Source organism: Molossus molossus, unplaced genomic scaffold, assembly GCF_014108415.1.
Source record: "Molossus molossus isolate mMolMol1 unplaced genomic scaffold, mMolMol1.p scaffold_m16_p_2, whole genome shotgun sequence".
NCBI lineage: Eukaryota > Metazoa > Chordata > Mammalia > Chiroptera > Molossidae > Molossus > Molossus molossus.
In genome coordinates this window covers 127,383,853-127,410,694 of record NW_023425355.1, presented here as the reverse complement: position 1 = coordinate 127,410,694, position 26,842 = coordinate 127,383,853, and the positions used below count along the sequence as shown (strand labels likewise).

The window sequence follows — 26,842 nt, the reverse complement described above, 5'->3', positions numbered from 1 at the left end:
AATAGGAACCTTTAGAGGTCAGCCATAAGAGAAAAAAGAAAAAGAGGTATAAATATATTGCGTATATGTTCACATAGAAACAATGGATAAAGCAAGAGGAGTGAAGAAACCGAGAGGAAAAGAATGAGGGAGGAAGAATGTGTGAAAGGAAGGAAGGAAGAAAGGTACAGGAAAGAGATGAAAGGAGTTTTTTATTGTGGAAAATAAAATAAAATAAAAAAACAAAACACAAAACACACAAAAGGCAAATCTGTTGGTTAAACTGAATTTCAAACTTAAAGTCCAGCCTACTGAGGTGACATCTAGCTGGAGCAAGTATCGGGCATTCAGGATGGCAGGCACTGCACACGGTCTTGCTCTTCTTCCTCCTCGGATTCATCTGAGTCACTGGAAGACTCATCTGACTCCACCTCCACGACTCCAGCTCCAGGAGCTGCCATCTCAGCAGCCATGACCCCAGCTCCAGGACCTGCCAACTCTGCATCCAGGACCCCAGCTCCAGGACCTGCCAACTCTGCATCCATGACTCCAGCTCCAGGAGCTACCCTGAAACGGCGATGACGGGGATGAAGGGGATGACTTCTGCGTGTGAAGTGGTACATGAGGAAGGAAAGCATATGACTGTCAAACAGGTCACTGTGGCCCAAGCCCTCTCCATCTCGTTCCTGCTTGTTCTTCTTAATCACGTTCTTTAACCCAATAAGCTTGGTGGTCGCTTTAGCTGTGGGTGCCCAGATCTTGGGATCATGGTCTAGGCCACTGGTCGCCATCACAGGTAGGTAAGGATGGGGCTCAAGACAGTTTACGTTACCTGCCCTGTCCCCCTCCAAGAACTGAACGATCTGACAGGATGACTTCTCCCAGAAGAAGATGTGCCCACAATCACTTCCGCTCACCACAAACTCACTTCTGGGGCCATAGAAATTGACGCCTTTGACTATGGCATTATTTCTGTGCCCCTTATATCGCTTAACATATTGGGCTCCATCACAGTGAGAGGCGTTGAAGAGGTAAATATCTTCATCATTGTAACTGGCCAGGAGCTCTGTGCCATCGTGGCTGTACACGAGGCAGGTGATGAATGCTTGGGCATCACAGTTGACCAGGTGATGAGGACAGAATTTCTTGAGTACTCCGTTATTGTCACTCTCATCAATTTTCCTCTGGTCATAAATTCTTACAAACTGGTCTCTTCCACCCACAGCAAACTGGTAAGTATTGGCAGGATTCACAAAGATTGTATACAGCCCCACTTTCCGCTCATTCTCTCTTGTTACCACCACTTTTGAAGCAGGACGGTCTTGTCTGAGGTCAATGGCAAAGACAACTGCATCCTCACCCGAGGTTAGGAACCTAAAAGGGCAGTCTGGCTCCAGAGCCAACTTGTGGCAGGCTCCCCTATGCTGGGCCACACGCTTGGAGACCCTGCTATGTGGCAGAGCAGGTAGCTGTGCTACCCGTACCTGCCCATCACGGGCACATGTGGCCAGGGTGGAATCGCCACAGTTGGGAAGGAACTTGGCCTGAAAGACGTTATTTCTGTGACCTGTGTTAAAGGTGCGGACTGGCCGCTGATGCACCCAATCCCAAACTATCACTGTAAGGTCATCACTGCTGCTGGCCAGCCGGGTGCCACACTGGTTAAAGTGAACACTATTGACACAACCGCTATGGCCTTCAAGCCCATACTGCAGGCGGAAACGCTGCACAAAGACCCTTGCTCCACAGGCCTCATATACAAAGCGGGCACTTGAACCCAGCTGCCGATCTCGAAGTGCAGTAAGGGCATGCCAGCGAGGGGGGGGCAGGGCAGTTGTCTCTGAAGACACCCAGTCCTCCAGGGCCCGATCCTCATCTGATACATGCTGGTTAGGGTTGGTCTCACTGCCCTGTACCTGATGCTGTTCTTCTGCTGCTTCTTCCTCATCCTCCTCTCCTTCCTCTCCGAGCCCGAAGCCGCAGTAAAGGACTGTGTCTTCCGCATCGTCTTCCAGGATTTCAGAGGCGACGTTTACACCTTCTGTGTCTGCGCCTTGATTTTCTGTGCTGCCAAGGGTGGGAACACTGCCGTCCCTGGTACCGTCACCATCTCTGGTCAATATCAAGCTCACTGGAGGTTGAGCTGTCAAATTGAGATCCGGGGATGTCGCCATCCTGGCCTCAGCTTCCAACTGGTCCTCTGGGCCATCTGTGCCGTGCCCCTTGCCAGACATCTCGAGGATGCTAACTGTAGACCAGCTGTGGTGGGGAGAGTCAGCCTAGAAGCCTGGAGAAGGGAGCCTTCCAGCCCTGGATGGCAACAGGCCCGCAGAGAAGACAGTAGGCCTAAGGGCTAGACGCCATTTTGCCAAAGCCAAAGTGGGAGCGGAGATGTCCAGTTGATGTGGTTGCACTATGGGAGCTGAGGAGGTTCAAAAGGCTTCTTTCCATCTAGCCTTCCCGCGGTATTTCTGGACTGCGCAGAGTTTTCCAGGCCCAGAGTCCCGCTCCTCCCCCGCAACTCTCTCGCACTGTCAGCCTCTGTGTTTGCTGTTCTTTTGAAGATGGAAACATATTGCACTTTGGGAAACATTCTTATTAGAGAACCAGCAACAAAACCGATCCTCCTCAGGAAGAATACTTACCCTAACACTCTCAGTGCTTTGCTTGAAGATAATGTACTGTTATGAAATGCAATGAAAGATTGCTAAGGCCCACAACCTAGAGAGTTCTTGAAATACAAACAGTATCTTCAGCAAATCAAACCGCTTAAGGGAAAACCTTGAGAGCCCTAATTGGTAGAAAAGCCATAGGGTTGACAGACAAAATACACAATGCCTAGTTAATTGCATTTGAGATTTAAAAATGAATATTTTTCGGTATGAGTAGACCCCAAATACTGCATTAGACATGACTTTCACTCAAGATATTCATTATTTGCTTCTAATGCAAATTTAACTGTGCGCCCTCTATTGTTATTTGTTGTACCTGCCAGGCTTTTTTAGTGAGATGTGAACTGTACTCCACCAGTGTAATCGAGGCCGAAATAACCTGGTCAATTTCACGTAGACATTGAAATGAGTAAGTGCCTCACCAATTTTAAATACAAGCACCATTTTTTTTTCCTTTTGCCACCTGAGATTCTATGTATTTATTTGGAATTCGTTCAGTTTTAGATTCTTAGGGACCACAAACATAATGTCAAGGAAGGAAGTTCTTCTGTGTGATGTTATAAAACTATCAAAATAGTTTAAATAAATCCCCAAACTGGTAGGAGACTTGGGCGTGGGGGCTTTTCAGAAGAGAGTGCTCTTCGGAGATAGTTTATTGTGATTGCCGCGTTAACTTCAGAGCTTTTCCAAATGAATTATCCAGGGTGATGTCAGTAAATTTTCGAAGGGCTACAGTAAACTGCTGACTAAGAATGCGGAAAACAAGACTTCCCTCAGAGTAATTGCAAGATCAATGTAAAGTTGATTAAACACTGAAGTATACAGTCTTCTAAAGAGAGAGAAGGGTTCCAAGCCTAATAGCAAGGGAAAGACACGTAAAAGAATATTCATAGTGACTTGTAAAGAACAGTACAGCAACCTGAAAACCACCTGAAAGCCTATCAAGAGTAACATGGATGACCCGGAAATCAGCATAGATTTCTAAAATGGAATAATGTACAAAAGTCAGGCTCAATGAATGAAAATTAAAGACAACAATAGGAGTGAATCATGACACAATGGTGAGTAAAACCACAAATGAGACGAGAATAAGCGATAATTTCGTTTTTAGGCAGATCTTCGTAGTTTTCTCTATTACCAGGAATATTTTTTATTTTATTTTTATTTTTTTGTTAATCCTCACCCAAAGATATTTTCCCATTGATTTATTTTTTCAGATAGAGTGGAAGGGCGGGGGGGGGGGGGAGACAGAGAGAGAGAGAGAAACATTGATGTGAGAGAGACACATTCATTGGTTGCCTCCACTTGACCAAAAACGGGGCCAGGGATGGAAGCTGCAACCCAGGTACGTGCCCTTGAGTGGGAATGGAACCCACGACCCTTTGGTCCACAGGCCGACACTCTAACTGCTGAGCCAAACTGGCCAGGACCGTTATGTGGCCTTTTACTTTTTATTTCACTGTGTGTAGTGGAAGGCCTTTGGAAGCTTGTGTGCAGGGGCATGACGTTATCAGACTTCCTTTTTAAAAAGAAGACACTGGCTGCTGTGTGAAGAGTAGAATGGGGTAGGAAGAGATAGCAGAAGTACTAAACTATTGCTGTAATCCAGGTGAGAAGTTACGGTGGCTTAGACTAGGATGAGGATAGTACAGGTGGTGAAAAATGGTTAGGTTTGGAATATATTTTGAAAGTGGAAATTATAACATTTACTCATAAGTTGAATGTGAGTGTGAGGTGGATTAGTGAGGACACTTGCAAGAAATGCTTATCACGTGGGCACTTTGAAGCAGTTCATAAGTGAGATTTGTACAAAGATGAGAGAAGTCTGTAGGGACATCACAAGGGAAAGGTCAGGACTTCAGGGCTATAACAAACAGGAATATACTATCCTTCTAGGCTTAAAGGCAGGGAAGAAGGAGAGCAGTTAACAAAAGCCTGAGGTAGAAAGGGCAGTGTGGAGAGTCTGACCTGACAGGAGCTACCAGTAGTCCTCCCTCAGCAACTCATAGGAAGGGAGCCAGGGAGTCAAAGTTCCCAGATTTATTCTCCTCCCTCTGCTCTCCTGCTGGTACTTCCCACTGAGTCATGTGAAGAAGGTAGAATTTTGTATCCTGGAACTTTACTGAATGTATCTAGTTCTAACAGGTGTGTGTGTGGGGTGTGTGTAGCCTTTGCAGTTAGCCATATATATGAAAATGTCATCTGCAAGCAGTTACTTTCACTTCTCCTTTTCCAATTCGGATGCCATTTATTATTTATTTATTATTTATTTATATTTATTTATTTATTTATTTATTTATTTATGATTTTTCTTGCCTAATTCCTCTGGCTAGGAGTTCTCGTACTGCGTTGAATAGAAGCATCAAGGGAAGGCATCCTTGCCTTTTTTCCAGATCTTAGGAATAAAAGAAGAAAGAAAAGCCTTCAGTTTTTCACTGTTTAGCATGATGTTAGCTGTAGGATTGTCATATGTGGCCTTTACTATGTCCAGGTAAATTCCTTCTATACCTTGTTTGTTAAGAATTTTTATCATGAAAGGGTATTGACTTTTGTCAATATTTCTGCCATGTATTGTGATGATTGTGTGATTTTTATCCTTCATGCTATTAAAATGGTGTATCACTTTGATTTGCTTATGTTGAACCATCCTTGCATCCCAGGGACAGAGCCCAAATGGTCATGGTGTGTTGTCGTTTCAATGTGCTACTGAATTTGGATTGCTATTTTCTTTTTTTGGTTGATGACTTTTGCATGTATATTAATCAGGAATATTGGCCTGTAGGTTTCTTGTAGTGTCTTTGTCTAGCTTTGGATTCAGAGTAAATAACAATGTATTTTTCAAAAGGAAATTAAGAACACCATTCCATATACAATAGCACCAAAAACAATAAAATGCTTAAGAATACAATTAACCAAGGAATAAAAGACTTGTATAGTAGAAACTACCAAGCGTTAATGAAAGTAACTAAAGAAGACACAAATAAATGGACACACACCCGGTGTCCATGGGTTGGAACACTTAATGTTATTAAAATGTCCACACTACCCAAGGAGAGCTACAGATGCAATGCAGTTCCTATCAGAAGGGAAAATGCAGTCAAATAATCCTTTTTTAAATCTGGACTACCACTTGGTGTTATAGGCTAGTGACAATGATTCAGTAATAAAGGCAGGGGAGATAGAAGTTTTGGGGAAGAATGTGTTAAATAGGTGGAAGGTATAGCACTCAGTGCATAGGTAGAGGAATTGTAAGAGGAGGACAGACAAAATATTTAGCACAGAGGCAAGTAGCTTGCTAGAGTAGCTGGTGGAAGAATGCGCATATTCTCTTCTAACTGCTTCCACTTTCCTAGTGAAAAAAGAAGGAAGGCTATCAACTAGGAATGAGGAAGAAGGAAGCCGTGCTGGAGTTTTGAGGCAGAAGGTGTGGAATAGTCAACTCAGTGAGTGGGAGCACGAGTCCAATAGGGGAATGGAGAATTGTTACCTAGAAGCAGAGAGGGTCCACTTGTGGGTGTAAACAATAAAAGTAAAATGAGACAGCCGGGCCAGTGTGGCTGAGTGGATTGAGCGCCATCCCAACTCTCTCACTTCGACGTTCCTATCCCTCTCTCCCTTCCTCTCTCTCTAAAACGTCAATAAAAACATATTTTTAAAATGAGACAGCGTGGTTAGTTGTCTGTCTCTATTTCTGATTTGAAGACAGGAGTGGAGTAGGTAAATTCCCGGATTCAACCAAAATCCAAATTCTTTTGCTAGTTGAGGATAATGGAGAGTTTCGGGGCAAGGGAGCTTACGTTCTACATAATGAAATTTTTATAAGAAGGAACCATGAATTTAACTATAAAAAAGGGAATTAAGGACAATAGGGGAAGATAGAGGACAAATTTGATAGGGTCAGTGGATTGGAGGTCCCACTGGAGTCAACTTTTGCTGTGATCAGCAAGTGTATTCAACCAGACAGGAAGTAGTTCATTTTTGCTTCACTACCTTATGGCCTGTAAGTATATATGAAGCTTAGGAGGACAGGATGACCCAGAACACTATAATCTGTACCCAAGCTATTAAAGCAAAAGCAATTTGATTAAAAGAGTAAAGTAATTCACTCTAAGACATGGCTGACTGATAAGCTTAATTTTCCCAGAAGCTATTTCCTTAATCTAAGAGGAACTTCCTAGTCTTGGAGAGATATTTTTTTAGAAGAAACCTTCCAGAGCCACTTGAATATCTCAGGACATTACTATAACTACCTTTTTAAAAGGACTGGAGTTGGAGCCATCTGCCTTTGTCGATTAGAATGGTTTAAAACTGACTAATACAGTGGCTTTGAAACTATTACCCTGATTTTCATTTTCCCCATCCCCCAACCGCCTCCCTTTGGTAGCCATGAGCCTCTTCTCTACAGCTAATGGGTCTGTTTCTGTTTTGTTTGTTCATTTGGTCTGGTTTTTTTTTGTTTTGTTTTGTTTTGTTTGTTTGTTTTGTTTTTGTTTTTTTGGATTCCACTTGTAAGTGAAATTACACAGTATTTGTCTTTCTCTATACCTACTATAATTACTCTTGCAGGCCAGTAGTATGGCAGCCTGATTCTGGAAGTGGCATTCAAAGAGGGGTCTTCTGATTGCCTCAGTGGGTTTGGGAATGCAGGAGAATGCTTTCTAAAACGCCATATTACCTCCCTCATGTAATGGGCTTGTCTCGTTTTCTGCCTTCATAGAAATAACACCCCAGTGAGGAAGACAGACTCGTAAACCAGTCATTATCATGAAGTGAAGTGCATGCTAAGATTAGTAGAAAGTTTTCTGTGAACATTTCATAAGGGGTGGGCAAAACTTACATTTAAATGTGCTTTCTAGATTTTAGAAACACCTATTCAAATTTCTAGGAAGCCCAGAAACTTCAGGATGCCAATCGGAATGAAAAGAGAAAAAAATATATATATGCTCTATATTCGAGAACAATTTTCTTTATGAACAAGTAATTGAAATAGCAATATGTATGCTATTTGAATTACTAACAGAGGGCCCTGTGAAAGTAGAATGGCAGGAGAGACTCTTTGGGGGTAGACATGGAGCTTAGATGGGTCCAGGAAAAATGTCCGAGCATAATAACATGGAAGGAGGAAGAACAGAGCAGCACAGAGCCACCCAACAGGAATCCGCCTCTGGGTCCTGGGAGATGCATGCCCACACTCTTCTGCCTCGCCCTCATTCAGCCTCAGTCCCTTTTCTGTGTGGGGTCAGGCAGGGTGGGAAGCAATCCCAGATTAACATGTGGCCTGTGACGGCAGGGAGGGGACAGCGTGATGCATTCTGGAAAATGGTAAGCCTCTGTATGCTTGGAGCCCAGAGTACGTGAAAACAGCAGTCTGAGACAAGGCCAGCCGGTAACTTGTGATACTTTATTGCAGCAGTTCTTAAACTTGTTGGTCTCAGGACCCCACCCTTGGCAGTCTTAAAAATTATTGAGAATCCCAAAGTTCTGGTATTGATATGATTTGCATCTACTGTTGTTTGCCACCCTAGCAATTAAAGCCGAGAAATATTTAAATATATTATTAAATTGTTTTGAAAAAGAATAATAAACCCATTACATGTTAACATAAATAATATATTTTCTAAACGGTAATTTTTCCAAAACAAAACAAATTTAATTTTGCAATACTGCATATTTCTTTATTATCTGGTTTAATAGAAGACATCTGGATTCTCCTATCTGCTCCTTCAAGCAATCTGCTGCAATACCTCAAGTTATGCGGTGTCTGGAAAACTCGCCTGTACATTTGTGAGAGAATGAGGGTGAAAAAAGGCACACGACATTTTAAGAGATGATCACTAACACCATTTTGACCTTTCAGGCCCACAAAAAGGATCTCAGGGATCCCTATCCCTCCCCATGGGTCCCCAAGCACACTTTCAGAACTGCTGGTTTCTTATGAAGACATATAGAGAACAAGTGGGATTTTATCCAGACGGCGATACATAGATACTTCAATAATTGAAGCAAGGATTGGATTTGCATTTTATAATTACTCTCAAGGTGGAAAATAAGTTGGATAGAGGCAAGGTTAGATGTTTGGAAACTAAGTTCCAACAATCACTTCCTTTCTGTCTGGAAGGACTCTTTTGCAAACATGTATATAGTACCATTGATACTTTTTTTTTTTTTTTAAATGTATCTAGTTTCCTCTACTCAAGAAGAAGTTCTTTGGAAGTAAGTAGTGCTTTTGCTTCATCTGTATAGCCACAGCTGTTGGTAGAGAGTACAGAGTAGGCACCAAGTTAAGGTTTGTTGAAAACAAATGAAAGAACCAACTATGTGGCTATGAGAATATTGCCGATAAATGATGGTCTAGTCTTGAACTTAACAGCACTGGCAACACAGGTGGAGCAGATTCAAGAGATGTATGGAATTCACTGTTGACTCAATGGAAATGCTGTTGACCGACTTACTGGATAACGACTGTGAAAGAGAGGTAAGGCACACCCTTATTTCGGTTACCTACCTTATGTGACTCTGGTTCAGGAAGAAGAGGAAGGATAGGATGGGGCGAGGCTTGAAGGGGTCATTTCTGGTTTCATTTTGCATGTGATGAATTTCAGGTGCTTATGGGATTTGAGCCTCTCTGATCACTTAGGCCATTTTAAGGTTATGTTGTGTCTTATCCTGTTAAGCCAAGATCTCAGTTTATTTCAGTGTCTGTTTCCAGTGCTTTAAGATTTTAGTGTTTGTTTCGAATACTTTTGATGTTTCAGTGTTTATTTTTAATGTCTTAGTATTTTAAATGTTTAATCAGAATTCTTGGACTTTTTTGGTCCTAAATTTCCGATTCTATCAGTGGATGCTGATGTGTTGTCAACCCAATGTGCCTGTTGCACAGTGGCTTGTTTTCAAAGTCACTACTTCTATGGTCCATCCATAATGTGGGTAGATGAATTACCCCCGCCACTCTGCAAAGGAATCTGCTGACCTTTCTCTCAATGTATATGTGTGAGAGAAAGTGGGAGACACAGCATTTGACTTATTCAAAGACACTGACTGAATCTTCTGTCACCATCCTCCCACATCCGAAGCCCCAACTAGGGTTGATGACACATTTACAAGTATGCCTATCAGCAAGAATGGATTTCCATAGTTCACAATTCGTTAAATAGACACCATGGAATTGAAAATAAAGATTATGCAAGTAATATGTTGAGGCATCACTGGGCATCTAAAACATTTTTGGACAAAGAAAGAAGGGGGGGACGGAGTATTAGATTTCATAAGTGCTGATAGGCAATTTATAGGTAGTGGAAGAGGTAGGGACTACACATAGCAGGAAATTTCTTGCTAGATGACTCTGAAACATTGGGACACAAATGGTATCTAGGCAACAGGCGCTTGCCTGAAGTTCTCTTATTTAGCATACTTAATTCAAATTAGGCTGAAGAGAACATCCTAAGATCTTGAATGCACACAAATTCTGACAGGCTAAAGGTACTTTTTGGGATATTCATTTTAAGGTGTTAAGAAATAAAAGACTCAGAAAGAACCTTTGACTCACCCCCTTTCCTGCTCAAAAACCTCAACCAGAGAAACCTGCTTCAGGAAGATTTTAGGATGACACTTTGACCTAATACGAATTCATATGAAATAGGAGAGCTTCAGGAAGGTGCCTGTCAACTATGTACACCCAGTTTCCTGTTGTTTCTGAGTAAACTGGCAAAGATTTTCCTGCTGTGTATGTTTTATCCTTCAACTACCTGTAAATTGTCCATTCTCACTTCTGAAATCTAAGACCCCATTTCTCCCACCTATCTCCTTTGTCCATAAATGTCTCAAATGACTAATGTTGCCTAATTGTGTTGAGAATTTTCATGCCCCTGTGAGTTCCCCAGGAGCAGGTGTTAAACTTTGATAGTCTCTTGTTAATCTGTCTCTGTTAATTTGGTTATTAGCCCAGCTAAAATAATTTAGAAGGTGGGTGGAAAAGTATTAATATCTTATTAGCCCCCAAAATTTGGCAATCCAGCCAGGAGAATTCACTATCTAGGACACTGCTAGCACCCTGGACCACTGCAGGTGAGAGATCATGGATGTCTGGCTACAGTTGGCAGAATCAGTAAGCATTTTACCATTTTGGTATTTCTGCTCTCTTGTCTGTGGGGTTTAGTGGAAGTTGAAAGTGTTGAGAACCTTTTCTCTTTTCTAAATTTACATTGGCAGGAGAAAATATTTGTAAAGCTAGCTTCTTGATCTTAGGGACTCTTGGGTTTTTGTTTGATTTTATTGTATTTTTTTACTAATCCTTTCCTCCTAGACATTATTTTGTTGTTCTTTGTCCATGTCTTTTATGTCATTTTGTTATAAAAAGGAAATACCACAGGGGTAGAACATAACCATATACTCTCTAAAAGCCTATTGTTTGAACCAATCTCACAGGTTAGGGAGTTAAGCAGTTCTTTCCAGACCTGCGTCTGTCCAGAAAAATTTTTCTGTGAGTCTTTATGTAAAAACTGGATGAGGTTTTTCCTTCCTTCTTGTTCTGTGTACTAAGAGCTTAGCTTGTGACTATGGTCTCCACCATTTGAAAGGTGCACTTACCGGGATACACCTGGTGGCCAGTCTAATAGATTGGGGTTCAAAGTGTCTCTTTGTCCGGCTCTGCCAGCTCTCAGGGGAGTTTGCCATAAGGAGCCCCAGCCCATAAGGGGCCTTTGTTGTCTAAGTCTTCCTTTCTTGTTATTGCCGGAAAGTTCCATTTTAGTACTGCCTGCCCTGTACCACAAATTAGCAAGTTTGTGGCTGGCAGTCTCACATTTTGTGGGGAACTGGAGATACCGTATGCACCCGCCATCATGACTACCTATTTAAAGAAGGTCTGTGCTTTCTCTGATTTCTTTGAGGTGAACTCTGATCTTTGAGGGAGGGCTGCATCCTTTGCACCGTTTGTGGAAGACTTTTTGCTTCTTTGGTTAAGTTCTAAAGGTCTTATTTGTTGAGTGTTACAAAATCTTACTGTCACTGACTAGATGCTTGATGTTTTGAATTGAAAAAAAATGTATACATTGAAAAATTTTAGAGAGCTCTCTTATTGATATAACTGGCCATTAATAAGATGGAAGGACAAAAATTAGAAAAAAATCAAAGTCTACTCAGACTTCTTCCTAGTTTCAGATATTTGTAGATATTGAAAAAAATCAAGACATTGGAAGTACAATGGTTTTGCATTAAAAAAAAATAGATGTATAGAATGAAGCTAGTCGTGAGACTTTTGAATTTGCTATTTAGCTTTTTGGGTTTTATAGATGCTAAATGGGTTAATTAACAAGAGAATTTTAAAACAGCAAAAGGAAAAATCAAGAGATTTCCTTATAAGGTAGAAAATTTTGAAAGTTATTGAGGTAAAATATGAGAATTGGTATATTTGAACAGATTTTAAAGGATTTAATAACTGATAAAAATTTAGCAAAACTGGAAGTTGATTTGTCGAAGTTTGATAAGAATATTTTGAAAGTCCCAACAGGTCTTCCTGCTGGGTAATCAGAAATATAAATTCAGCCCAATATAGTGTGAGACTGAGTTAACTGAAGAAAAAAAACTGGCACTTTTAAAAATACAAGTGGCTAAAGTCACTCAGGCCTAATACCTGCCATGGCCATTCTTTAGCCTCCTTAAAAGTTGTCAAGGGCAAATTTGTCTTGTCTACAGTTATTAATAATTCTGTTTATGTGTTTGATCTGTTTGTGATATGTGTGTTTGTCTGTGTTTTATTTGCCTCCAGATGATATAACTAGGTTGTAATATTTTATTGGTTTAAACTAATTAAAATACTTTTATAAATTAAGAAATAAATACAATCCCGAATGTTTTTCAGGATCATATGGTCTGGGAAAATATGTGATATTCAAGCTGTTTTAAGTTTGGTTGATGTTTTTAAAGTTATTGACATAAAATAGATCTGTTTGTTTTACCTCAGTTTACAAAAATAAGTTCATGTTATTTAGCTCTGTTTCAAAATTTGTTAAGAAAATAGATTGGGTAAAAATTTGAAATCTCATAGAATTACTATGAACTAATAAATAGTTATAACTAAAATGAAAGTTTTTTTTAAATTATTTTCTTTTTTGATTTTTAGAGGGAGAAAGAGAGAGGAAGGGAGAGGGAGAGAGATAGAAGTATCAGTGAGAAGGAACATCGATTGGCTGCCTCCTGCATGCCCCCCACTGAGGATCAGGCCCGAAACCTCAGCACGTGAGCCACACCGGCTGGGAAATGAAAGGTTTTTGATAAGCCTTTTAAGTAGTAATTATATTGTATGTTATATATATACCTTAACATAGATTTCTAAAGTCTGTTGGTAACTTGAAACTTTAGAGCATTTTACTGTTAAGATAAATGATAAAAATTATTGAATAGCTAGATATTTTGAAATAATATGAAATACCAAAACATTGATCTAAGTGTACCTACTTTTGGCTTCTTATTACAGAGAAGCTGGAAAACAAATTTGGATCTGTTAATGAATGCGTTTTGTATTTTAATTATTGAAGTATGTCTCTTGAAATTGCAAGTGTATTTGCCAAAGAAAGAACCTGTTTCTTTCTAGAAGTTATAAAATGTATTAATAAATTTGTCAATCAAAAAAATGTTAATTATTTACTTTCAGTTGTCACTAGAAATCAAGATTTCTAAGAGTTAGGAATTCTAATTAAGTTGGATAGAAACTGTATGTTTTTAATAATAGAAGGTATCAAATATGGAGATAATTTTTTGAAGAAAATGGGTTGTTCTGAAGTTGGTTATTACTGGTTGAGTTAAGAAGAGGCAAACTAAAGTGACTAGGAAGATTGTAGAGGTTTGTGAAGAGAAACCTTAAGAGGAAATTTTATACATGGTTAAGCTGAATAATATTATAATAAATTTAATTAAGTAAATGAATTTAAATAAAAAAGTGAAGCTAATATAGAATTAGTTTGGTTCTTTTTCAGTCTGTTTAGGGGGGAAAATCCTGTATTTGTCTAGAAAGCAAAGATTCTATGCATTTTTAAGATATTTCTGTCATATTGTCTTAATCAGGTTCTTGATTACTTAACAATGTTCTCAGTCTTAAGAACTAAAGTTTTGCTAACCTATATTTGTTTGATACTTTTTATTGTCAGTGTGGTAAATGAACAATTTAATATTGTTTCGTAATAATAATCAATCTTTTTGGTCATATTTGACAACCTTCCCAGGGTTCGAATTTTAAAAGGAGACTTTTTATTAACTTAGAAATGGGTTTGAGTTATCCCAATGAGCCTCTGGAGATTTGTTCTATCTCTCCTTATAAAAGAGAAATTTTAAACTAATTAGGTCTATTTGATATTTTTTAAGTTACATGGGAAGCTTCGTCAAATAAAGAATAATTATGATATATATATAAAATTCTAATTATTTTAAAATGTTGTTACAGAAAAGGAAATTTATTTGTCAGTTGAATTTACATCAGATCTATAACCATGTCATTTTAAGTTTTCTTATTATTTATACACAGTCATTGTTTTACTCCTGATACTTTTGCAAATATATTTCATCTTCAGAAATATGCATGGAAAGAACTCACTTATTCTAAAATAGAATTTTCTGAGAATATATTTTCAGATCATACCTTTAATTTGAATAAAGATTTATTGAGCTCTAAGGAATAACTGGATTCATGAAAATACTGGCAGATGACCGACATAAACAAGAATTGTTTATATGACAGTCAATGAACTGAGAATATTAATTATGTTTAAGACTTTTTGTTGGAAATGTTGTTTATTTTCAATACTCAGTCATAATCAGTGTACACTTAACCATGAGACCCCAATCAGCTGCTTTCTCCACCACTGTGGAGACATTCCAAGGCTGACATTCTGACTTAATATTAATTCTCTAGGATGACCTGTCTTCTCTCTCCTTTTTAAGAGAAAAATTAAATAATCCTTTAAAAATGGTAGGTTCATTTATTTAGAGATAAGATATTTAGATATTCGTTACCTTTTTTTGTTCACATTAATGTACTTTTTTAGGTAAGACAAAATAAATGTAACTGCTTTGTACAAAAGGGACCTCAGTTCATTTTTGGATGTGATCTCTAACCTTTTCAAGCACAAGCTAAATCATTACATGGATTGATAAATGATCAATAGAAAAGTGTTCTCAATTTGCGTCCTCTTGAATTTCTTTACTTCTTATAACCTCAGATCTCACTTCTTTGAAATTCTATCTTCCTTTGATATTCAAATGCTATTATTATTACCTTGGAAATAATCAGTGTGGTGACAGTGGTAAGGATTATAACTATTTTTTATGCTTTTTTCTTTCACTATTTTCCCATTCAGTTTCCTACTGTAGCTGTCCCCCAGAAGAATGAGAACCTGATGCTATCCTCCCTCTACCTTTCAAAGAGTTTAGCTACTACCTTTATTTCATTGACTTATCTCCACATCTTTATTTCCAGCCTTGACCGAGACATTTGTGAGGGTCAGGAGAAAGCCATTTGGTGAAGGGATCTGAGGAGGATAAATGATAATTTCCCCCAATGGAAGAAGATCTGCAGATTTTAGTGGAAGTCTTCAGAACAGAAAAGCACAATAGGAAGTGAAGTTATGAAGGTGTTGAATTTTCATTTCTTGTTGTAAGGCAGTCTATACAATGTGAAATCCATCGAAAAGGTTTTGTCTGCAAACTTTTTATAACTGACCTATGATGAAATATGTATAGAATATAGAATAAGTGTTTAGAAACCTTTAACAATTTGAGAGGGCAACTTAAAGTCTGTTGAATCTAATTAAAGTTTGGTACTTATAAAAATAATCATTTTGTTTTACTGATAAAAGGAAACTTGATTTTTTTGGAACAATTTGGCAAATTGTACTTTTGTAAGCAATATGGAATCATTTATATTTATCTCTCTACTTGATCTCTCCAGAATTGGAAACTCTTAATGAGTGTTATTTAATTATCATGAAAATATGGTTATTTGCATGAATTTAATAAAAATATGTTTTCTTTATAACAGGACACAATTGGAAAATGGTTTTAGTAACCAAGACTTTGGAACGTCATGTTTGAGAGAAATGTGCATAGATTCTGGATGTCACCAGAAAGCTTTGAGAAACTAAGATTAACTTTGGAAGCGGATATAAACCCTTTGGAAAAACAGCCTGGTACCTTGCTTATTTTCATGGTTCACAGTAGTCTCTTCAGGTAATGAATGAAAATTGCTTTCCTGGGAGATGGCAAAGAAAGCACCTTAAGACATTTTTGGGGATCTCAAGAACTTCAGGAATTCACTCAAACCCATAGGTATTGCAGGCAAAGCCTGATGGCAACTATGTACCTTGACTTCTCAGCCTTCAGAGCAGGAGTGGGGAATGTCAAGCCTGTGTGCCATATAAGGCTGGCAAAATCAATACCAGCTAACATCACATGCCTCACCAAATTAGCCTGACCAAATATAGCAGGCTAATTTTTAAGTTGATAATTTTGTCTGGCCCTTGAATGATGTTATAAATATCCAAATGGCCCTTGGCAGGAAAAAGGTTCCCCACACCTGTTTTAGAGGCCAAATAAAATTCAAACTAAAGATTCCAGCAAAGCAGATTTAAGAAACCCTATGTGATCAATTGCTATTCTTGTATTTATAATAAATAAAGCCAATTTAGTGAAACTAGACTTATGCAGTCAATAATCTTAATATGACTATTTTTGAGAAAAATGAGGGTTATTTTAGAGAGAGAAATTATATTTTCATAGAATCTATAATATGCAGTTCTGTATATTAGACTGTACTTTAATTGTTTTTCAAGTTCTATTTTTACCTATGAAAGAGACTGGATCCTGAATTTTTCTAGTTTTCTTAAATATTTGATTATAACCCTTCAAACTAAAGTTGAATTTTTCTCTAGTTCTTTGACTTGGAATTATTGAAAACTAAAAAAAAATTTCCCCAGAGCCTTGCAATTGCACATTGCAGCTAAATGACATGAGGTGAACTTGAGAAATCATCACTACGGAAGCCATGTAGAATTTTCCTGAGCAACCGATGACATCACCAGAGACATTCAACTGCAACCAGGAAAATCTATCAGAGAGTCACTGGCTGCTCTCATTCAGCAAAAGAAACTTTGAGCTTTACCTCTGGAAATCTTGACTGACAGTCTTATAGACTATTTCCTGAAGCCGATTTCTCTTTCTGAATCTCTTAGGCAGGAAAAGGGGAAGGGTCAAAATTTCTTTCTGAGTCTTGTTTCTTAATAAGCAGCTTGAAATCAATATCCCAAAAAGGCAGCTTCAGGGCGGAAAAACTTTGGTCCCTTCAGTCCCACCTTTGAAACTTTATTATTCAAAGTTTCACATTCTAGAAGCTAAGTTGGTAGATTGCTCATATTTCATTGATTCAATTATTCAGCCTTGAGAATAAGTCAGTTCAGTTAAATTGTTGATCTCATTTCAGGAGATGATGATGCACATGGGCTTCCAAAGTGAGCAAGCAATCAGGTATTTAATAAGGAGTGTGCCGATGAATAAAGAAGAAAAACAAAGGTTAATGATCAGAGCAAATTATAACCAAATTGTGAGTCTGTAAGGCTGTCAGTTGAGAAGATTCCTAGATATAAGGCTCAAAGTTTCTTTTGCTGGAAATGAAGCAGGCGGTGACAATCTGACAGATCCTCCATGTCTGCAGTTTGAATGTTTCTGATGATGTCATCAGGAACTCGGGAAAATTCTACAAGGCATACACAGCATTAGTCATTGAGATTGTTTAAGTATGATCTGTTGTGGCAATTTTTCTTGAGTTTATATTATGTCCTTTAGCTACATTTGCAATTGCAAGGCTCAGGAAAAAAAAAATTAGTTCTTAATAATTGCAAGTCAAAAAATGGGAGAAAAATGAAACAGTTCAGTGGATTATATCCAAATATTTAAAAAGACTAGAAAAACTCCTGATCCAGTTCAGTTTATAGATGAAATATAAAACTAGAATCTAATATCTATAACTGTACATTATAGTTTTTATTAGAACACAATTTCTCTCCTTAAAATTATCCACATTTCCCTAAAAGGTAGTCAAATTAAGATTATTTATTTAATTCATATGTCTAGTGTCAATTAATTTGTTCAGATTATTTTCATAACTACAAGAATTATAATTGATCATATAGGTTGTCTTAAATCTGCTTTGCTGAAATCTAATAAGGAATCTCTAAATTGAATTTTAATTAGCCTCTCGAGGCTAAGAAACCAAGCCACATAGTTGCCACACTTTACCTTCAATACCCATAGATTTCGGTGAATTCCTCAAATTCTGGAGGTCCCCAAAATGTCTTGCGGGTCTTCCTTTGCCATCTCGCAGGAAAACAACTTTTGTTTCTTACTATGGTGACCCATGTAGACAAGGTAGCAGACTGGTTTTTTAAGTTTTTATTGGCTTCCACAGTAAATCTTTTTTCCTTAAAGCTTTCTTGTAACATCTGAGCCTATGCATATGTCTCCAACATGACATTCCAGTTAAAGCTTTGACTAAAAAAAAACATTGTCCAATTGTGTTCTGTTATAAAGAGAACATATTCTTACTGATTTATGCAAACAAACATATTGACATGAAAATAATAATACTTATTAAGAGTTTCCTCTTAATTCTGAGAAGATCAGATAGGAAGAAAAATATAAATGCTTCAATACTGCTTACAATATTATAATTTACCAAATTGCTTTAAGAAAGACAAGTTTCCTTATATCTGGAAAACAAAGACAATTAAAAAAATCAGCAATATTTCAAACAAATTATATTTATCCTTAGTTCATTCAGTCCCACAATCAATTTTTTAATTCTGATTATCTGCCAGTATTTCCATGAATCTAGTTATTCCTTAGAGCTCTATAAATCTTCATCCAGTTTAAAAGTATTATATTAAAATATATTCACAGAAAACTCTAGTTTAGAGTAAGTCAGAGTCCTTTTCATGGATATTTCTGTAGCTATCACATATTTGCAAAAGTATCAGAGTAAAAATGATTGTCTATAATGAATAAAAAACCTTAAAATGATGGTTATAAAACTGATTATAATGCAATTGACAAATAAATTTGCTTTTCTATTTTAGATTTTTAAGATAACAATTAGAATTACAAATGAAAATATATCAGAACTTAGTAGACTCTAGGTGAGTTTTATAAAATAGCTAAAATACACATTTTAGTAATGATATAAGTACACAAACACAATATAGATATTCTTTCTTTATTTGCCAAAGCTTCCCATGTGACCTTAAGCAAATAAAATAGACCCAACTAGCTTAAATTTTCTGTTTGATTAGGAGAGAGAACAAATCTTTGAGGTATGGGCCCTTTGGAATAACCCAAAGCCATTTCCAGATTAAGAAAAAGTATTTTTCTAAAATTTGAACCCTGGGAAAGTTGTTAAACATATTGACCAAAAAGATCATATATCATTATGAAACAATATTATATTATCTATTCACTGAAAGTGACAATACAAGATATCAAACATAAATACAGGTTAGCAAAACTATATAGAGTCCTTAGGATTGGGAAGATTGTTTTCCTAAATAATCAATGACCTGATTAAGACAATATGACACAGAACTATTTTAATAAAACATGGACATTTTGCTTTCTAGGCAGAAAATTTTTATATTATCTGGGGCAGATTAATAATACAGGAAAAAACTTTGTCTCTTTAATAGCCTTAAAATGAATCAAACTCTAATTGTGCATCAGCTTATTTTTGATATTTAAATTCATGTACTTACATTTATTCCAAACTTATTAGTTTAACATATATAAAATTTCCTTTCAAGATTTCTCTTCACAAATCTACAATTTTCCTAGTTCCTTTTAGTTTGCATCTCCTTACTCATTCAGAAACAACCAACTCCAGGACAAAACTACTTTCCTTTAATTTCCTCAAAAATGTATTTTCATATCTTATACCTTCTATTACCCAAAATATGCAGTTACTTTCCTAAATAATTATAATTCTTAACTATTAGAAACATTAATTTCTGGTGATGACTAAAAGTAATTAGTATTCTTGACATCTGTAATACTTCCAACAATGAAGATAAATTAAAAAAATAATAAAAATAAAAGTAATCAGTATTCTTCAGATTGGAAAATTTGTGAATACTTTTTATAGCTTCTAGAAACAGGTTCTTTGCTGGCGAATACACTCACTCTTTCAAGAGATATACTTCTAATAAAGTACAAGACATATTCATCAGAAGAGCCCAATTTATCTTTTAGTTTCTCTGTTATAAGAAGCCAAAAGTAGATAAACTTAATCTATTAATGTTTCAGAATTTCATGTTATTTAAAAATATCTGGATGTTCAATAATTTTATCATTCAGCTTAGTAAAACTCTAAAGTTTCAAGGTACCAAAAGATTTTTGGAAACTCTGTTTAAGAATATATATGTACAGCCCTGGCCGATTTGGCTCAGCGGTTAGAGCGTCGGCATGCGGTCCGGAGAGACCAGGGTTCGGTTCCCGCTAAGGGCACTTACTTCGGTTGCAGTTTGTCCCCGGCCCTGGTTGGTCTTGCGGGTGGCAGCCACTCGATGTGTCCCTTCACGTTGATGTTTCTCTCACTCTCTCTCTGTTCCTCTCTCTCCCTCCCATTCTATCTGTACAAAAAATGGAAAAATATCCTCGGATGAGAATAAAAAAAAAAAAAAAAAGAATATATATGTACATATATATCATATGACATAATTATTACAAAAAGGTCTCACTAAAAAACTTTTTTTGAGTTATAACTGTGTTTTTTTTTTTTTTTAGTTCTTAGCAAGTCTATGAAATTTCAAAGCTAATTATAACAAGCTATTTTCTTTTCTTTTTTAAAATTTATTTATTAATTTGTTTTTGTTACAGATGTTTCTCATTTTTTCCCTATTGACACCCTCCTCCCCTTCCCCCCACCCCACTCCCAGCTTTGTTGTCTACGTTCATTGGTCATGCATACATGCATTTAAGTTCTGTGGTTTATCTCTCCCTCTTCAACCTCACCCCCCCCCCGCCCCTGGCTGAGGCTTGTCCGTCTGTACCCCACCTCTATGTCTCTGGGTTAATTTTGTTCAGCAGTTTGTTTAGTTCATTATATTCCCCAAATAAGTGAGATTATGTGATATTTGTCTTTCTCTGCTTGGCTTGTTTTGCTTAGCATAATACTCTCCAGGTCCTTCCATGCCATCTCAAAGGATAAGAGATCTTTCTCTCTAACAGCTGCATAGTATTCCATTGTGTATATGTACCACTGCCTTTTAATCCACTCATCTACTGATGGACACTTGGATTGTTTCCAGATCTTAGCTATTATAAATAGTGCTGCTATAAACATAGGAGTACATATATTCTTTCCGATTGGTGTTTCAGGCTTCTTAGGGTATATTCCTAGAAGTGGGATCACTGGGTCAAATGGAAGTTCAATTTTTAATCTTTCGAGGTAACATCATATTGTTTTCCATAGTGGCTGCACCAGTCTGCATTCCCACCAGCAGTGTACTAGAGTCCCCTTTTCTCCACACCCTCGCCAACACTTGTTTGATGATTTGTTGATGGCGGCCATTCTGACACGTGTGAGGTAATAGCTCATTGTTGTTTTAATTTGCATCTTTCTGATGATTAGTGATGTTGAAACATTTTTCATATGTCTCTTGGTCATGTCCTTTTTGAAGAGGTGTCTATTTAGGTCCTCTGCCCATTTTTTAATTGGGTTCTTTGTCTTCCTTTTGTTGAGTTGTAAGAGCACTCTATATATTTTGGGAATTAACCCCTTATCTGATGCATCATTGGTGATTATGGTCTCCCATATAGTGGGATCCCTTTCTGTTTTGATGGTTGTTTCTTTTGCTGTGCAGAAGCTTTTTAGTTTGATATAGTCCCATGTGTTCATTTTCTCCTTTGTTTCTCTTGCCTTAGGTGTTGTATTAAGCTATTTTCTTGATGGATTTTGTAATAGAAATAACATTAACTTATTTTGGAAAGCCAAATAAACAAAATACTATATTCAATATTAGTAAATCTAAAGTACATGTCTGTGTAATTAAATTAAACCAAACCTAAACCAGCTTTAATATGAAATATTTTTCCAGATCATTTGATCCCAAAATGCACTTGAGTTATAATCTATTATATTTCTTAATTCTTTTAAGTGTTTAATTCCTTCAAGGCAACCAAATATTACAATCTAGTAACACTATTCAGAGGCAGGAAACATCATACTATACATGAATAAACATAGACAAACAGAGATCTCATAAACAGATCATACATATAAACAGAATTGCTAATAACTGTAGACAAGACACAAAATTTTTCATTTGACCTTGACAATTTTTAAAGAGGTTGGAGAAGGAGGAGGTTGTCAGGTATGGGTCACTTTAGACACTTGTTTTTAAAAGTGCCAATTTTTTTTTCTTCACTTACCTCAGCCTCACACTGTAGTGAGCTAAGTTTACATTTCTGATTACCCAGCAGGAAGACTTGTTGAGAATTTCAAAATACTCCTATCAGACTGAAAAACCAACTTCCAATTTTGCTAAATTTCTGATTAGTTATTAAATATACCAATTCAAATATACCAATTCTCAAAAATCTTATTTCTGAATAGCCATTTTAATACTTTCCACCTTGTTGGGGAATCTCTAACTATCTCTTATGGTCCTTCTTTTTTTTTCTCTTGTTAATCGACCCAGTTAGCATCTGTAAAACTAAAATTGCTGAATAACAAACTCAAAAGTCTGAAGTTATATTTAGGTGTATCTATTTTTTTAAGTGCAGGGCAGTTGTATTTCTAATGCCCTGGATTTTTACAATATATGCAAATATCTGAAGATAAGGAAGGAGTCTGCGTGAACTTTGAATTTTGTTCTAATTTATGTCCTTCCATCTTATTAAGGGTGTCTGAATGACTAGTTATTATATCAATATGTGACCTCTCTAAAATTTTCAATTAAAAATGTTTTCCAGACCAAACTGGATTTACAATGAAAATAAAGACAAATCATCAGGAAGGGGCAACCGAAGGCAGCCTGGAGGACCACATAACCAGGGACACTGTCTCAATCCTGGTAGGTTTGCGAGGACACAAGAGGGGGCCGGGAGCCCATGGTCTACAGCGGCCTGGGCTGGGACCAGCGGCCTGGGCTGGGACCAGGGAACTCAGCTGGAAGCTGCTGCCTCCTCGGCTGCGTTGCGGCTGAGTCCTGCGAACTCGCTGAGTGCTACGCCCTCGGCTGGTGCTGCAGACTCGGCAGCCCTTAGCTGGGAGCAGCACCCTCGGGTTAAAAGTTCCAGGCGGCTCCATGACGCAGAGTCTGGACAGAGGCTAAATTGGCAGCAGCCACTCACCTTGGGCTCCGGCAGAGGGAAGACAGACTGAACTGGAACTGTGTGGAAACACTCGGGATCTGGAGGGTGCTCAGAGCTTTTGCTGAGTGCAGTCAGGCAGGACTGTGGTCATCTTACTCCTTCCCAGGGCCCTGGGGAGAGGCTGGGGCTCCTACCTCAGAGATTCACCTGGTGGCCATTGAAATGATAATTGAGGCCCATTAACAACCAGCATCTGCCCCACCCTCCAGAAATCCTCTAACACTGAGCACCTGAGGGAGTTATTCAGGTAACTCAGAAACCGAGGTTCTTAAGGTGACCTCTACTAATAGCCTCCAGGTAAAAAAAAGCTAGAGGAAAGTTAAGACTTGACAGTGGTGTTTAAAGTGGGTCCTCCCTGCCTCATCCAAACCCAAGAGAGGGAGCCACAAACAGCAGAACACCAACACCCACAGGGAAAATTTGGCAGACTCCAAAGCCCACTGTGATAGCCAAAATGGTGAAAAACAGAAACAAAAGTCAAATGAAAGAGCAAGAGACCTCTATGGAAGATGAGATAAATGAGGTACAGTTAAGCAAGTTAACAGAACTAGAATTCAGAGCCATGATCTTGAGGAAGCTCAACAGCATGTGTAAGGACAGACATAGAAATGTTGAAAATCAACCAGTTGGAAATTAAATACGACATATCAGAAATGAAAAACACATTGGAAGGTCTAAAAAGCAGAGTAGAAGAAGCTGAGGACCGGATCAGTGAATTAGAAAACAGGGTAAAAAAAATCAACCAATCAGAAAACCAAAAGAAAAAACGATTAAAAAACAGGAAAACAACTTAAGAGAACTGTGGGACAACTGGAAACATAATAATATTCACATCATAGGAGTCCCTGAAGTAGAAGAAAATGAGCAAGGGTTAGAGAATATATTCAAAGAAATAGTGACAGAAAACTTTCCAAATTTGGTGAAGGAAGAAGGCATATGAGTTCAATAAGCTCAGAGAGCCCCAAGTAAGAAGAACCCAAATAGGCCCACACCAAGACACATAGTAATCAAACTGCCAAAAATTAAAGACAAAGAGAGAATCCTAAAAGCAGCAAGAGATAAGCAACAGGTTACCTACAAAGGGAACCCCATAAGGCTCTCAGCTGACTTCTTACAAGAAACACTACAGGCCAGAAGAGAATGGCATGAAGTAATCAAGGTCATGAAAAACAAGGATCTGAATCCAAGACGACTCTACCCAGCAAGGCTATAATTCAAAATAGAAGGTCAAATAAAGAGCTTCCCAGACAAAAAAAAAAAAAAAAAAAAGGCTAAGGAAATAAGGAAATACATTAGCACCAAACCAGCACTGCAAGAAATGTTAAAAGGACTGCTGTATTTAGCAGGAGAAATGGGAAGAAAAATAGAACCACACTAAACAAAAATGGCAATAAAAAGTACATATAAATAATCACCTTAAATGTAAATGGATTGAATGCTCCCATAAAAAGACACAGAGTAGCTGATTGGATAAGAAAGCATGACTCATCTTGCTTGCATGTTGTTTACAAGAGACCCACCTCACAACAAAAGACTCACATAGATTGAGAGTGGATGGATGGAAAAAAATCTTCCAAGCAAACGGAAAGGAAAAAAAAAAAAAAAGCTGGGGTAGCAATACTCATATCTGATAAAATAGACTTCAAAATGAAGGCCATAACTAGAGACAAAGAAGGCCACTACATAATATTGAAAGGATCTATCCAACAGGAAGATATAACCTTGATAAACATATATGCACCCAATATAGGAGAACCAAAATATATTAAAAATCTTCTGGAGGACTTTAAAGGAGAAATTGATAGCAATACAATCATAGCAGGGGATTTCAACACCTTGGTGTCATTACTGGATAGATCCTCTAGGCAAAAAATTAGCAAGGAAACAGAGACTCTAAATAAAGCACTAGACCAAATGGATTTAATAGATATCTACAAAGAATTACACCCCAAAACTACAGAATTCACATTCTTCTCAAGTGCACATGGGACATTCTCAAAGATAGACCACATGTTAGGGCACAAACTAAGTCTCTACAAGTTCAAGAAGACTGAAATCATATCAAACATCTTCTCAGATCATAATGGCATGAAACTAGAAATCAATTGCAAGAAGAACATACAAAGACATTTGAACACATGGAAGCTAAATAGCAAGTTATTAAACAATGAATGGGTCACCGAGGAGATAAAGAAAGAAATAAAAAACTTCATGGAAACCAATGAAAATGAAGACACAACAACACAAAATCTATGGGATGCAGTGAAAACAGTTCTGAGAGGGAAGTTCATTGCACTACAGGCCTACCTCAAAAAACAACAAAAAAAAACTCTAATAGACTATCTAACCTCACAACTTAAAGAACTAGAGAGCAAACAAAAAGAAAACTCCAGAGCAAGTAGAAGGAAGGAAATAGTAAAGATCAGAGCAAAAATAAACGACATAGAGTCCAAAAAAACAATTTAAAGGATCAATGAAACAAAGAGCTGGTTTTTTGAAAAGATAAACAAGATTGATGGACCCTTAGCTAGACTCACCAAGAAAGAAAGAGAGAGAACCCAAATACACAAAATCAGAAATGAAAGAAGAGAAGTAACAACTGACACCACAGAAATACAAAAGATCGTTAGCAACTACTATGAACAATTATATGGCAACAAATTTGACAATCTAAGAGAAATGGACAAATTTCTAGAAACACATAGTCTCCTAAAACTGGATCAGAAAGATATAGAAAACTTGAACAGACCAATATCAACAGAAGAAATGGAAGATGTAATCAAGACTCTCCCAGCAAACAAAAGCCCAGGCCCGGATGGTTTCACGGGGTAGTTTTACCGAACATTCAAAGAAGAACTAACACCCATTCTCCTCAAACTATTTCAAAAAATTCAAGAAGAAGGAAGACTTCCAATCTTGTTTTATGAAGCCAGCATAATTCTAATTCCAAACCAGAAAAAGACACTACAAAGAAAGAAAACTACAGGCCAATATCCCTGATGAACATAGACACCAAAATTCTGAACAAAATACTAGCAAATCAGCTCCAGCAATGCACCAAAAAAATTTCCACCATGACCAAGTGGGATTCATCCCAGGGATGCAAGGCTGGTACAATATTCGCAAATCAATAAACGTGATACACCACATAAATAAAATGAAGAATAAAAACCACATGATCATATCAATAGATGCTGAAAAAGCCTTCGACAAAATCTGGCATCTATTTCTTATAAAAATGCTCAGCAATGTGGGAATAGAGGGATCATATCTAGACATAATGAAGACCATATATGAAAGACCTACAGCCAACATCATACTCAATGGGCAAAAAGTAAAAGCATATCCCTTAAGAACAGGAACAAGTCAAGGATGCCCACTTTCGCCACTCTTATTTAACATAATAATGGAAGTCTTAGCCACAGCAATCAGACAGGAAGAAAAAATAAAAGGGATCCAAATTGGAAAGGAGGAAGTGAAACTGTCATTATTTGCAGATGACATGATACTATAAATAGAAAACCCCAAAGACTCCATCAAAAATTTACTAGATTTAATAAATGAATTTGGCAAAGTAGCAGGATACAAAATTAATGTCAAGAAATTGATGGCATTCTTATACACCAAGGATGAACTCACAGAAAGAGAAACTAAGAAAACCCATTTACCATTGCAGCAAAAAAATTTAAGATACCGAGGAATAAACTTAACCAAAGAAATAAAGGACCTCTTTACAGAAAACTACAGGTCATTGAAAAAAGAAATAGAGGAAGATATAAAATGTG

The 26,842-nt window shown here is 37.4% G+C and overlaps 1 protein-coding gene across 1 annotated transcript; it reads right to left on the bottom strand.

Moving 5' to 3' along the window:
• Positions 1-326: 326 nt before the first annotated feature.
• Positions 327-2,213, bottom strand: LOC118635509 (DDB1- and CUL4-associated factor 8-like). Its single transcript, XM_036270164.1, has 2 exons — positions 554-2,213; positions 327-433 (listed from the first exon to the last, which is right to left on the bottom strand). The coding sequence occupies exons 1-2, from the start codon at positions 2,211-2,213 to the stop codon at positions 327-329; spliced, it is 1,767 nt and encodes a 588-aa protein (XP_036126057.1).
• Positions 2,214-26,842: the final 24,629 nt, after the last annotated feature.

What these genes read in the sequence shown, in the direction of transcription:
- LOC118635509 (XM_036270164.1), bottom strand. Translation starts at nt 2,213, where the DNA reads ATGTCTGGCAAGGGGCACGGCACAGATGGCCCAGAGGACCAGTTGGAA. An exon ending in CCTTCATCCCCGTCATCGCC is followed by an intron (nt 434 to 553) that starts GTTTCAGGGTAG and finishes CTGAGATGGCAG; the next exon opens with CTCCTGGAGCTGGAGTCGTG.